The sequence below is a fragment of the Lissotriton helveticus genome, chromosome 3_1 (genome assembly GCF_964261635.1).
Source record: "Lissotriton helveticus chromosome 3_1, aLisHel1.1, whole genome shotgun sequence".
Taxonomy (NCBI): domain Eukaryota; kingdom Metazoa; phylum Chordata; class Amphibia; order Caudata; family Salamandridae; genus Lissotriton; species Lissotriton helveticus.
Genome location: NC_136061.1, coordinates 213,599,174 through 213,614,522, shown reverse-complemented (window position 1 = coordinate 213,614,522; position 15,349 = coordinate 213,599,174). Strand labels below are relative to the sequence as shown.

At 45.1% G+C, this 15,349-nt stretch overlaps 1 protein-coding gene across 2 annotated transcripts in view; it reads right to left on the bottom strand.

Annotated features, from left to right (window-relative positions):
* Positions 1-15,349, bottom strand: part of AP2B1 (adaptor related protein complex 2 subunit beta 1) — a 662,041-nt gene that overhangs the window by 447,268 nt on the left and 199,424 nt on the right. For both annotated transcript variants that reach the window (XM_078679615.1, XM_078679616.1), the window contains exons 6-7: positions 10,730-10,920; positions 8,478-8,699 (exon numbers count right to left, since the gene is read on the bottom strand). In XM_078679615.1, the coding sequence (XP_078535741.1) occupies positions 8,478-8,699; positions 10,730-10,920 (413 nt within the window). The remainder of the gene's footprint in view (positions 1-8,477; positions 8,700-10,729; positions 10,921-15,349) is intronic.

The window sequence follows — 15,349 nt, the reverse complement described above, 5'->3', positions numbered from 1 at the left end:
TGCCACTCTCCCTGCTGGGTCGCGCTGTACTGTTTAAAATGATGGCCCTTCCCCGTTTCCAATACGCGCTCCAAAATACAATGGACCCAGTGCCCCCAATCATATTTCAAGGAAATAGAGTGCCTTTAGAGACAGCTTCTCTGGGAGGGCAGACTACGCATTGCGTTTCCTAAGCTTACGCTACCCTGGTACGATGGAGGGATTGGCCTGCCAGACCTCCAGAAATATTACTGGGCCTCCCAATTGGCGGCGATTAATCAAGCGATCTATGGATCGCCCCTAGACCCCGGATATGCGATGGACCGTGGTCAGATTCCAGGCGGAGAATATACAAGAGCCCTCTATGCTAGGAAGGGCCGATTTCCCCTTGTTGGGCTGGCGGCGCATGCGGTCCAGGTGTGGCACGAGGCTAATCGGTCTCTTAAATGGGGCGGAAGAATTACTTTGGCTACTCCGCTATGGAATTCGGAAGGCTTGGGAAGCCTGTGGAAGACGAAAGGCTTTGACAAATTGGATCTCTTTGGAATTTCTCAGGTCAAAGATGTGTGGGGAAAAGACGAGATCCTTACTTTTGACGCCCTACAAAAAAGACACCAACTGCAGGAGAGCGAGCGGTACCGGTACCTACAGGTTAGGCATGCACTGCTTACTAATATTCCCCGTGGAACTACGCCTCCAGAGGCTTCCCCATTAGAGGACCGAGTACTAGACGGTCATCGTCCAACCAAAACTATCTCTCTGATCTATAAAAAACATATTAATCACATTGAGGACCCACTTGTAACAATTAGGGAACAATGGGGTGCCGATGGCCTGCTATTGGACGATGAAGACTGTAGGGAGGCGGTTTCCTCTCCGAAAGTAGTGGCCATACAGATGAGACTCCGGTTGGTGTAATTGAAGATCCTCCATCGGTCCTACGTTACAGGAACTCAGCTTGTGCGGATCGGTTTGGCCGTGAATGGAGAGTGTCGAAGAGGATATGGGGTAACTGGAACGTTTATGCATATATTATGGAATTGTACAGAAATACAGAACTACTGGGTCACAATACACAACAAGGTACGGGAAGTGATGGGAGTGGAATTGGGGTTGGAGGCTCGACGCTGTATCCTAAATGTCTGGGAGCCGACTGATCTTCATTCACATGGGAAGCAATGGGTGACCCTGGCATGTGTGGTAGCTAAACGCAACATTGCTCAGCTGTGGGCAGCCAGTCAGGTGCCCAGATAGGGAAATGGATGGAAGATTTAGATTGGTGCATGTTTAGAGAAAGATCAGTATATGTCGCCAGGGGTAGACCCGGGAAATGGGGGAAAATTTGGGGAGCCTGGAATAGCTACAGAGGAGATATTTGTGTGTCCCCAACTGTAAATGAAGATATTGTAGATATTGTAGTATTGGAATCACAATGATCCCTGAGAAACATCATAATGTATATTTTGAAGAATGGAAGATGTATAAATTGACTATCACCGGATGCTTTTATTTTGTATGTGTTAATAAAAAGATTTCAAAAAAAGAAAATTCGAAAAACTTATTACATGTGAAGAACTGCTTTCCCATGAGGAAAATGTATCTTTTGAGAGTCCTTACCACAGTTAAAATAACGATAGGTGAGATAAGAGGGTTTGCTTATTGATTGTTTACAACGGGTCCGTCCAGCCCTGGATGTGAAGTGTGTGGGGGAGGAGGATGGGGGGCACCTTCATAGCCTTCACCGCCACATGCTGACGTCAGTTTGTTTCGTATAGCTGTTCACACCATGGGACACAGGAACTTCAATAATCAGATTGTGCCAGTGTGCAGATTTCAAGAATGCCATTTTATTAGTATGAATAAGATGAGTCCACTCCACAGAATTTGGAGGTCGTGGAACGGTAAGAAATCTGTGGTTAGACAAGAGTATCCACCAGAATAGAGAATTAACAAAGGTAAGCAACTTTTACTTCTGATAGATATTTCTAACCAGATTCCTCATCCTGTGAATAGATACCAAATCACTACCTCCTCAGGTGGTAGTTCTGAAGATGGCTTAGGCCAGGAAAATCTGCAAGACAGACCAGGTAAAATGCCCCTCCTGCTGTACCTGGCTTTTCCAGACAGTACTGCTTCGTGAACGAATGGATCGATACCAACATAGCCGCCTGTCAAATGTCCAAGATTGGCACACCATATGCCAGTGCAGTTGTAGCAGCCTTTGCTCTGGTGAGACGAGAGTGAAAGCCTTGCCGCTGTTGCTTTTTGGAAAACCATAACAGATTGTGATAAGACAATCCATCTAGAGCTAATCCTTTTCTGTACCAAATTGTCTTTATTCCCACCTGAGAAAGCCCAAAAAGAGCTTGTCTTCCACCCAATGTAGGTCAATGCAGAAGCTCAGGGTCCTCTTTGGGTTGAGACGATGGAGACATTCTTACTCCTTGGAGGGATGAGGCAGGGCGAAAAAGCTGGTGATGCGATGACTGTCCTATGAGGATGAGCATGACCACTTTCGGGAATAAGGTAGCTTTTGTCCAAAGAACCAGTTTGTATGGGTAGAAGTGATACGCTGCTGTTGTACAGACAGAGCTTGTAGTTCGACGAGCTGAAGTAATTGCAATGAAGAATGTGGTTTTCAAGGTCAAGAGACGAGAAAACAGCTATGCATCAGTTCAAACAGAATGCAAATGAGGAAAGCGAGAATTAAATTAAGGTCCTAATGTGGGAATCACAAATGATGTTGGTAAGAACATATGAATCAGCCCTTCCACAAAATGCATCACAATAGGCGATTTCAAAAGAGATGGATAAAAAGGTAGACGCAAAAATGCAGAAAGCGCTGACAAATATTCTTTAACTGTTTGAACAGCAAGGCCCTAAAGTCAAAGAAAGGCAAAATAACAGTATGTCAGTTACCTGTGCCTATAAAGGCTGAATGTTGCAGGAAGAAACTTCTCCCAGCATCCCACATAAACCATTTTGGTACAGGGACACCAGGTTACAAGTATGACACTATCAACTCGACAGAAAAACCAAAAAAAACATCAACTGCTGCTGCTCAATCCCCACGTATGGAGTTGTAGGTTGTGCATGCTTGGATACAGGATTCTGCCCTGCTGCTGTGACAGGAGATCCTAACTATGATAAACCTGGTTCGAAGGACAAAATGTTCATGGCCAGACGTTCTGGATACCACACTCTCTTTGCCCAGCCCACTGTCAGTAGAATGACCTGGGCCTGGTTGTTCCTGATCTTTAGAACTCTGGGCAGGAGTGTATATGTGGGATGGAGTACATGAGTTCTCAATCCCAAACCAGAAAGAAGAAGTCTCCAAGCAAGAGCTGCCTTGAAAACTCCAACACTTAAAGTTTGGACACTGCAGTGGCAAAAAGGTTTAGCCAGGGTTCTCCACATCTCCTGGAAGACACTACGCCACCTCCGATTGAAGCAAACATCGGCTAAATTCACCCGCCCTGGCATTCAATGATCCTACCAGGTGTTATGCGATCACAGAGATTCTCTGAGGATTCAGCCAAAAAAAGTGTATAGGTGTTTTCAGGGAGCCTACTAAGGGGTACCTCAGCCTCTTCTCAGGCCCCCTTGCTGTGGCTTGGCACTCTAACTCCCAGTAGCATTCCAGTATTTGTATAGCCTGCTGCTCTGCTTCACTAACAACAAACGATGTGGATATGTGTTTCCAGGCACTTTCTATGCACCATCTACAGTTTTCTCAGTAGCGAATGTATGTATGCATGTCGAATATACACTTTTTACCATTATTGATCACACCGATTCACTTTTATATACCTTTCTGTGCACCTATGACTGTGAATTACAGCCACACTTGCCCCCTCTCTGAGCTCTTCATAGATTTTTGGAACCCTGCTCGAGTGCACCGAGAATGAGTTGCCACGAGCAGCCCCCATAAGACGGGCAAGCCTTGGATTAACCTTTCAATAATTACCGTAGCCACTGTACTTGTATCAAACATAATATAGGCATGGCATTCAAGGAGTTTAATTATGTTGTTATTCATACTTGTCATTAACACATTTTTTGGTTTATAGGGACGCCACTGAACATCAGCCAACCACGACTGACGTATCAATCCGTAAGTGGTTTGCATCCTTTGCACACCAACCAAAGTTGGTACAGTGTCAAGTTTTCACACACTTTTCTTTTTCATTTGGGCCTGAAGAAAGCCACGGCACCCCTGCGGAGGGCACCGAGACTGAAACATGTCGACCTCATGACCACACCGAACCATGCAAGGTTGAATTCTCCAGACATAGATCGTACACCTATTTTAGCCCTGACCCCCGGATGTTTAATTAAAATTGAGTTCTAACACACCAGGGAGTTCGTTTTAACTTCAAACCCACTGTACTTCACACACACCCTCCACACCCGTCTCATCTGAAGGTTTTAGTATACCTCTTGTTACCTACAACTAAAACATCCCTGAGCGCCTTCCTCGCGGTGAGTGGGTTGTAGCCCGCACTGCGACCAGGTACGCTGTGGAAGGAGGTTCCCAATGATGAAGCATGCCACCTACAGGTGGGTGAGGGAATTTGTCCTATAAAAGGATGAATCCCCCATACTTCTCTCCTTTTTGACCCGGGGTGGCCTGTTTTTGTGTCAAAATATAAATTACTATTGTCATCATCAGGATTATATTCATGGTAACGAGTCTCAGGATCAGAGTGAGAAAGAACTCTAGGTCGGGCAATGTTAATGGAGGTTGTTCTGGGTGTGCTTCTGAATCTGAGAGGGCTACCAGCACCCCAATGCAGAGGGTCGTGCCAGGGGTTGTAACACTGTAAGAGATGCAGTGTTCAGAATAAAGCCTGAGGCCGAGTAGCATAGTCTGCATACGATGCCACCTACTGACGCCTGATGGAATTGCTGAGAAAATTATCAAATCCTCCGGACCCAGTCTGGCGCTTGTGTGTATTCACAACGTGAGAAAGCTGTGGATAGATGTGTCAAAAGCTAGGCAACACTGAAGCAAACGCTCCATAGCCAGATGGGTAGTCTCATGTACGGTCTGTAGGAAGCTGGCTCTGTACATACTATATCAAAAAGAGATATAGTGTGCACAGATTCTAGTAAGTCCCTAAAGTTATAGCGGAGGATAAAGTAGATAATACCTTACTCTAAATTTAGTAGTAGCTGCGCTGAGCAGTTATGCTGGTCAGAGGGTAGTGTGAAGGCATTTGTTGTACACATTCATACAAGGCAGGAACACCCACTCAATGACTAACTCCAGGCCAATGTGTAAAAAATACTTTGAAATATCAAGAAGATACTGTTCTCAGGATCAACACTTATTGCAATTCAGAGAAAAACCAATGCAAGCCAATGGGAGGAAAAACAGGTCAGTAACTTAGAGATAAGAACATGGTTTTCAGGTTCAGTCTCTGGGTTGTAGAGCCAACACACAGCAGGGGTTATAAAGACACCAAGGGTGCACCCTCAGCGGCACAGGGGAGGCCGGGTGCAGAGGTCAAAGGAGGTGACTGTGCCCACTGCAGGCCTAAGGAGACAGGGGTACTCAGCAGAACACCAGTTGCAGGTGAAGAACCTGCGGTTTCAGCAAAAAGAAACACAAAGGGGTCACAAGTTGGCACCAAGAGCTTACCTCCAGTGGCACATGGGTGGCTAGGTGCAGGGTGCTAACTGGCGTCGGACTCCCAATGGAAGTAAATGGAGATCGTTGGTTGCGGAAAAAGGCTGCAGGCTCGGACCAGAAGACTGGCTGAAGAGAACCAACAACTAGAGAGGTAAGTTGGCTAGTTGCTGGACACCGTCCAATGGGCACCAAAAGGCCTGGGTGCTGCGGATGCAGTAGTCTCTTTTGGCATCTGGTTTCTTTCACCGGATATGGTCGCAGTCCGGGGGACCCTTCAAGATGAGGCTGCAGGCATCGTGGGGAAGCTCAGGAGCGGTCGTCCAATGCTGGATCCCAAGACAGCATCACTGGGGAGACGTAACTGGATTGTTGGGCCACCTGGTCTCAGGCCAAGGGCGATGGGTGCAGAGTGGTGAGGACTTGCTGTTCCAGGAGGTACTGGAGTCCTTGTTGGAGGTGGCTTTTGCCTGACAAATCCGGGGTCCACGGGAGACAGAGTCTTTATTAAATGCAGCTCAGATCTATGGAGTTGTTGGAGTGATGCTAGCCATAGGACACGCCAATTTCTTTGAGCAGGGTCGCTGGAGGAGGAGACAGGTCAATAGGGCTGGGGCCAAGTCGGTAGTCATTGTCTCCTCCACTGCTGCAGGTCTCTTCGGTCCTTATTCACAGGCCATCAAAACTGAGGATCAAGGCTTAGGGGTGTTACAGGGACTGGCAGATGGTAATCAATGGGCTATTTGCCTTTAGGGTGACTACACCCTTAGAATGTCCTCTCCTGTTGGGGACAGAGCATCCCCCTAACCTGATTAGGTCAAATACTTCCATTCAATATAGAGGATTTCCTAAGGAGGCCACCTCGGTCCAGGGCACATTAGGGGTGGTCCTGGCAGAGAGGGAACACACCTCTCCTGACTACTAATTCTCCCGCCGATCTGGTTGCCAAAAGTGGGGCCTGGTCATGGGGGGTGGGGTGGGTGGGTATCTCCACTATCTGGAGAGTCCCTGGCTTGCATATCAAACCGCAGGAAGCCTTTGAGGCTCCACGCCCTGAATGCTGTCCTGCTTGCGGGTAGGTGTGAAGCACCTCCACCCTAAGCAGCCTTTGTCCCTGACCCACGAGAGCACAAGGACCCCACCTCAGGGGTCAGAAACATGTATGTGTTGGGCAGGCTGGTGCAGACCAGTCAGCTGGACACGAGGGAGGTGGTCGGTTTTCAGGGGGCATCTCTAAGATGCTCTCTGAGTGCATTTTGTAATAAATCCAACACTGGCATCCATGTGGGTTAATTATGTGGAGGAGTTTGATACCAAACTCCTTAGCATTCAGTGAAGCCATCATGGAGCTGTGGAATTCGTAATGACAAATTCCCAGCTAATGTACTCTACATTGCTCCTCTGCACTTACAAAGTCTGTGACTGGCACAGACATTATAGGGGCACATTGCTCATGCAGTTGTGCCCTCATCTGTGGTATGGTGCACCCTCCCTTAGGGTGGTGAAGCCTGCTAGAGGGGTGACTTACTTATGCCACAGGCAGTGGTTGGTGGACATGGCACATAGGGATGTATGCCATGTCGACTCTTACATTTTGTCCGCACCAAAACACAAAGTCTGCAATGGCAGTGCATGTGTGGTTGGAGAGGGGCCTCCTAGGGTGGTACAGTACATGCTGCAGCCATTAGAGATCCTCTATGGTCACAAGGCCCTTTGTACCACTGGTACCTTTTACAAGGGACTTACTTGTATGTGAGCCAGCAGTGTGCCAATTGTGAAAGCAAAAGTAAAGTTTTGGGAAATAACACAGGCCCTGGGAACCTGATCTGCAAGGACCCAGGGCACACGCAAAGTGCATTAGACAAAAAGTGATGGGTAACCATGCAAATAAGAGGCACTTTCCTACACAGTCACATTAGAATGCAGTCAAGATCAATGATTTCTCACTATACATTGTAAGCTATCTATTTGTCAACTATTTACTGTAGGAGACAGGCTTATGTATGGTAGCATTAGCATGCAGACAAGATCGAGTTTTCATTATCTGTTGGTCAATCATTTGCTGGAGCAGACAATCTTGTTCTTAGGTGGTTAAAAGGAAGTCAAGAGCAACTGCTGCTCTTACAAATGTATAAATTAATAATATTGGTGCAGCCGTCACGTGAACCATAGTACAAATATTTGTTACTGCTGCCCTGTGGAGTCCGAAGTCACAGAAAGCATGTGCATTTTTTATATTATAGGCTGTTTACCCTCTGTCGGAAGAACACGCTTGCTAAACTATTTTATTTATATGAGGATCCCATGACAGATAAAAATAAGTAACTACTTTAAGTTCCATTTCCTCACCATTGATATCTAATTCAATTCCTACTCCCCTAATAAAGCAGAAAAAAGGATACAGCATGGTGATTAAGATCCTCTCTCCAACTTAGCAACAATTGAGGGATAATCACTACTACAAGGCAAAAACAAGTAATAAGATCTTTTTCTACAAAGCTTCTATAGATCCTATTTATTTGCCATTTTCAGAAGCTACCATTAGAGAAGGGTTAAAAAGGAAAGTTCCTTTTTTAACTTTAATACAATTCTAATTGATTTAAAAAATACGCAGAGAGAAGGTTGGTTTTAGATGGGCATTCAGTACGCCTTTAAGGAAAGAGAAAATTGCCCTTATAAAAAGTTTTCCAGGATCATTCATTAAGGCAGTGAAAGTTTAGTGTTTCAGAATATTAACGAAGGTCTTGTTATAAAGCAAAATAATTACTACAGCCATTTCTAAGTGCTCACATTCATCTTTTTTATTCCTCTTCAGCTAACTTGAATGCATTGCCTCCTCAATCCACTATCATGCAGTTGCGGTTACCTTTTCTGGACGATCAAGTTGATGTTTCTTAAGGCGACGTACTGCACCTCAGGCTCACCAGAGAGAAGAGTGACCAGAGGAGGAGCCAGTTTCTTCAACAGCATTATGTAATAATCTGCATCTTTGGGGAGCAGCTCCAGGAACTTCATGAGCACCTTTACCGCCGAGAGGACCACAGCAGAGTTAGCATGAGAAAGGCGAGGGGTCACTCGCTCACAAATGCTGAGGATAAGAGCAGTAGATTGGAAATATGACAAAAGAGTAAACATACATAATGACAACAAACCGACCACACATTATTTCTTAAACGAATATTAGCATGACAGCAACCCTATAACACCCAAAGACCCATCCAACACACACATGCAGACCATTATTAAAAACACTTATATTGTTACATACTGTAATACCCATCAGGACACACATAAGCATCCTCCTCTCTCCACAAATTCAACTCTCGGCTTCCATAATTAACAAGAAGCGAATCACCCACCAACTTACCCTACTAATTGGTTGTACAACCTGGCCTGCTTCAAGCTATCATGTACACAGTGAGACAGCAAGAGTGAAAGAGTGTGACCGAATATTACATTTTCAGTTACCGAAATCATCTGTACATTGTGTCATCGTTACAGAATCTCTTTAAAAGCACAGCCATCAGTTCCACTCTCCCATTCATCAACAAACAAAAGCAAAGTTATTCTCAATGACAACAAAAGGACTCCCACTCATGACTTTACTGCTTATCCATATCCTTTAACATAACTTTAAAGGTGTATCCAATGACACTAATATTTACACATGAATCGAACAACAAAATTCATACTCTTACAGAAATGCTATCCACATTTTAATACCTATCCAATGACTCCAATAACATACGACGGATTCAATATCAATGCTTAAACCCATTAGCCCACTATTAACAGTCACCAATATTTACAATAAACTTTCCTCTGTACTCATCCCTATTACAACCAACAATATATCGAGTAGCTCACAAACATTAATGTACTCGCTGTAGAGTAGATCTACTCCCTATCTTCATGGGTGCCAATTCTGCCTAGCCCATTCCACCAAACAGAAAGCTCATTAGCTCAGGGGTTGGTTACATAATTTACCACAACTTCAAAAACACATCTCTAAATAGAAATTGTTTACTAGGTAGCAGTAATCTCTGCTCTACAAAATCAAGGCATTCTCATCAGGAAATCAACATCAGAACTAGTGTTTTTATACTTGAATAAAATCAATGGTCTTCTGGGATGCATCACAGATTCTGGTTCAGCCTACCACAAAGTCTGCACTCCAAACTGTGTCATAATTCATCAAGGAACTAAGAAATATAAAGAATCATCCCTATGCTCATGGATCTTCAAATAGCTTCCTATGCCTGACTGCCTTATTTCATGGTCTGCTGTATCCCATTTAAAGCTGCAAATATTTTGCAACAACTGGAAAGCAAGTTTAAGGTTTCGAGAGGTCTACATAATACATACTGCAGCAATATGGGAGGTTTTAGACTAAGAATTGTGAGAAAAAGAAAAACAGACAACAAACCTTCTCTTACACTGCTACAGTCTGAATTTCAATCCAGATTTAGATTGATCAAACCTCCTTTCCTACTCCAAATAAGAATGGAATGGAAGATCTTTCTTCAGGAAATATTTAATACACAGAAACATTTCTCCTGCTTCACAGACCCTGATAATTCCTTAGGGCAAGAATTTCTCTATTCTGCGCAGTGGTCTGTCGGTTTACAGCCAAGTATGTGTTGTACAAATAAACATACATACTCTAGGTTCTTACGCTCTGTCTTCTACAGGAAGAACCTTAAACATTTGGGCTTCTCTAATTAAAAGGCTCTCGATGGAATTTCCATTTTTATCTCTGGCCCTGCACAAAGTTTTATAAACACGTTACCTCTCTCTAATCTGTGACACAATCTAGAAATAGAAATGATCCTATCCATTACATTTAGTATGGTTTGCCTCCATGTATCTCCTTCATCACACTGACAATAAAAGGTTTATGTCCATCCACATCCTCCCTCAATTACTCCTATCCTTTGGCATGCGATGAGTGCTATCCTTCGGTGTCACTCATCCAGGGCTTCGAAATGGGCCAATAGGGCAGTCTTGGGGATCCGAAGATCTGCCTTTCACTACTTTTAAAGATGTTATTTGTTTTTTTCTCTAGACCCTCACAGAGTGTAAATGTGACTACCAACCTCCAGGTGCAATGTAGTTTACCTTTGGGCCTCACGCTCATCCTTGGGGCTGTAGTTAGATAGGCAGTCCAGGATGAATATCTGGCCCCACTCTGTGCACTCATTCAGGGCTGTCAGCAGCTTGTTGATGTTTTGAGGGTTCAAATCCAGTAAGTTACTGTTGGGATGCGACTCGCTGATCTCTGAAAGGGCTGCTACAGCATTTGCCACAACCTAAGTAGAACAGAAAGAAGGTTTACATTAATACCATTATTACTAGTCTACTATGCAACTAGTAGCAATACTGAGCTTCCAGGATATTATATTTTGTTCGGGTATGGGGAGGTGGCAGAGGAATTTACTGAATGAACATTTGCCAAGACAGAAAACTAATATTAAAAGATCAAAACGGCTGGGGGGGTGGGTGGGGGATTGAGCGCGGGGGGATCTTGCGTTTGTGAGGAGGGGGTATGTCAAATAGGTACATCTGGCTAATGCATCTACATCAACTTTGTTGATTTATGCAGAAAAAGAATGCCAAACAATCATGTTTTCTGAATATTTCACACCTTCTATAAGATCATATTTTCTGAATAGAACAATTGCAATAAAAAATAAAGCCAACTTTGTAAGTGTACTCTTGTGAGCAGAGCATTACAGAGGCCCTAGATAGTCAAGTGTGCACCAGATCTCCCACAAAACTACATTTTGTAAACCTTTAATTAATTCCTCGGAGGCTTCTGTGAGCAACATTCCTGGGGAAAAACATATCTTGTTGGATGGGGGAAGCAACAAGCAGTTTATGATTCAAAAAAGACACCTTCACTGGAACACAAGGGCCTGTTCAAGGCAGATCATCAAAAGCATTTGAATCGGTCACACTGGTTTCTCTCAGTGAACAGGCAATCAGGTTACATTGTTGACTTCAGAGCTAAGCAAAAATTAGGAATGACTAAATCAAAGTTATCTTGTTCATAAGTCAGTGCTAAGCATAAATAAGATCTAAATCAGAAAAAGGTAAATATTAACAAAGCAACTCCTCACTATGCAATGGTTATTGTTATGAACCGACTGAAAATGTTCATTTTGGATAGGAAGACTGTGGTTGTGAGAAACAATGTCAAGACGGAAATGGTATTTTGAACTGGCATAGCTAATGGTCCCAGTAGGCAGCTGGCTCTCTATATAGTGTACCAAAATAAGGTGCACAGTGCAGTGAGTCCAGGTATCCTTATTAGTGTAAAGGGGCTTGCTTTAACATTTTAAGTTGCTCTATTTGGGGTAGTGTGTTCGAGATGGGGACAGAACAGGACAGCAGGGCCACTCACTGTACTGGCCTCGGTGATGCTCATGTGCCTCGTCGGTGGGTCGGTCTTGGCGGTGTTGGTGTCTGAGCTGGACACTAAACAAGCCTTGGCTGCTGCAAGGGGTCCGGTGTTGGTGTAGGGCTGTTCCTGGAGTCCCAAACTAAGTGGGGAAACGGATCTTACCTTCTGGAGCACAGTGACCTTCTTCTGGGCAGCTGCTGCATTAGTGGACCCGGTGGTCAGCAGATGGTGAACCAGATGTTGCAGTCAGTGCCTGCTTACTGCAGGGAAGTTCCACCTCCACTTCAAGGGAGATTTGGACGGGTTAGCGAAGCGCTGGCAGCCCTCCGAGGCTTTTGGAGGATGCACAACTGCAGGACCAGCAGGGTCTTCACAAATGTCGAGACAGAAGCAGGCAGGCAAGGTTTGGCGCCAAGACCACAGCTAGACCAGAGTTATTGCGTTCATCGTCACGTCTTTGTGCTTCTTTTTTGGTCAGGTGAATCTCAGTTTCTGGTGTCGGGGAGTCACCTAAGTACCGAATATAGGGGCATTAAAGGGAGTGAAGGGTAATAGCTAATGGGCTACTTACCCTTGGGGTCACTACACCCCTTGTATGACCACTTCCTTTGGAGAGTGGGAATAACCCTGTCCCAGAGTTCCTTATTCCACCAAAAACATGATGGTAGAATCCTTCTTTTGTGGAGTACATTAGGCAGTCCACCTTAGGGGTGCGCTAGTCTAGTGGTGCAACATGCCTACTTGCATGGTGCCAAATGGGCCTCAGGGTAAGAGATGACGTCTCCCAGGTCTGGAGGTAGGCAGGGTTGTATATCAAAAACAGCAGGGACTTTGAAGCCCCTGGCCTCAATATGCTAAATCACTAGATATTTTGCTGGAGGAGGTGTAAACATCTTCCTCCGGATCATGCATTGTTTCTGGCCTCAGAGTGTGAGTCAGAAACATGTCTGAGGTAGCAGGCTGGCCGAGACTAGTCATTCAGATTGTGGTAGATTATTCAGGGGCCACCACTAAGGTGCCCTCTGGGTGCATGTCATACCAAATCTTGTATTAAGACAAGGAGTTTGATATCAAACACCATAGGTTCCAGTAAAGCCATCATGTAGCTGGGGTACTCCTAATGACCAGTGCCCAGTACATATACTGGAGACTGTTTATGTGTATCATCTAGTAATTGCGCTAGACAGCTCAGGAGAAAGAGCACTGGAACTGGGGCCTGGATAGCAGGGACCCAGTGCACATCAGTCAAAAAACATCAGTACCAATTGCAGAAAATGGGGGTGGCCATGACAAAAAGGGGCACTTTACTACATAGCCCTCCTCCGCCCCTCCTGCCAAATGAAAGAGTATGAGATTAACTTTTCCAGAGAGAGTCTTCATTGTCTAAATGGAAAAACCTGGAAAGGCCATCAGCATTGGCATGGTCACTCCCAGGTCTGTGTCCAGCTGTAAAGTCCATTCCCTGTAGAAAGATGGACCACCTCAACAGTTTTGGATTTTCCTCTTTCATTTGCATCAGCCATCTGAGAGGCCTGTGGTCAGTTTGAACAAGGAAGTGATTTCCAAACAGATAGGGTCTCAGCTGCTTCAGGAACCAGCCCACAGCAAAGGCTTCCCTCTCAATGGCACTTGAACACTGTTCCCTGGGTAATAAACTTCTGCCAATAAAAGCAACAGGCTGGTCCTGGCCATCATGGTTGTTCTGGGATAGAACTGCCCCTTTCTCATGTTCAGAGGCATCTGTCGGCAAAATGAACTGCTTTGTATAATCTGTAGCTTTTAGAATGGGTGCTGAGCACATTGCTTCCTTCAGAGTGTCAAAAGCCTTTTTGTGACAGCTCACTGTCCAGTTTACTTTCTTTTGTTACTTCTTGGAGGTCGATTAAGTGAGGGGTGCAACAATGGTACCACACCCCTTCACAGACCTCCTGTAGTACCCAGTCAAGGCTAGGAATGCCCTGACTTAAGTCTGTGTTGTTGGATCTTTCCAGTCCAGAATTGTCTGGATCTTGGGCTGTAAAGGGTGTACATTGCCTCCACCTACCAGGTGGTCAAAGTAAACAACAGAGCCCTGGCCTATCTGGCTCTTGCTTTCCTTGATAGTGAGTCCTGCATGGTGCAGGGCCACAGAGATTTCCAAGGTGGGTTAGGTGATCCTGCCAGGTGGTACTATAGACAGCAATATCATCAAAATATGCTACACTAAAGACTCCAGCCCAGTCAGGACTTTGTTCCCCAGCCTTTGGAAGGTGGCAGGGGCATTATTTAAGCCCAAGGGCATCACAGTAAACTAGTAATGCCCATCTGGTGTGGAGAATGCAGACTTCTATTATGCTCCTGGGGTCAGCCCAATCTGCCCGTAACCTGATGTCAAATCAAAAGTACTGAGAAATTTGGCTGCCCTTAACCTGTCAATGAGCGTGTCTGCTCTTGGGATGGGGTGTGCATCTGTCTTAGTGACAGCACTGAGGCCTCTGTAGTCCACTCAAAACATCAGCTCTGCTTTATCTCCCTTGGAATGAGGCTTGAAGACTAACAATGCTGGGCTAGCCCAGAGACTCTCAGAGGGTTCAATCACCCATAGCTCTAGCATCCTGCTGACGTCAGTTCAGATGCTTCTTTGATTTGGTCAGAATGCATGTTTATTTTGTTTTTGACAGGTAGCATGTCTCCAGTGTCCACATCATGTGTACATCCGGTTGTCTAACCAGGGGTCACAGAAAAGGGACCAGATTACTGCCTTAGGACTTGCTTGCTGTCAGTCTGCTGTTGGACAGAGGGTGTGTCTGAAAAGACAACTCCCTCAACAGACCCATCTTGAATGTTGTTGGAGAGGAGGACAGGGAGAGGTTCACTGTCTTCTTCCTGATTATCATCAGTGACCATCAGCATGGTCACATCAGCCCTGTCATTTTTTTAAACAGATGTTATTGCTATTTTTAAATAGGTTGACACATCTTTACAATAACCGCACAAGTTACAGAACATGAGATGGATAATAACATCACTATGGCGGCTCATGCAGTATAACTGAACCACATTAGAATTACTCTCTCCCACTCACCTGTCACATCAGCCCTGTCATGATAGAGGTAAAGATGGTTCACATGGATAACGTTCTTGGGGCTCCTGGAAGCGCCAAGGTCCACCAGATAGATAACCTTCCCTTTTCTTTATAGAATAGGGTAGTGTCCATTCCATTTGTCCTGGTATGCCCTAGGTGCCACAGGCTTCAATAACCAGAATGTCTGCCCTGGTTAGAACTCCACCAGTGCAACCTTTTGGTTCTTCTCCTCCCGCACGTCTCGGTCAGCCACACCACCAAACTCCTCTGG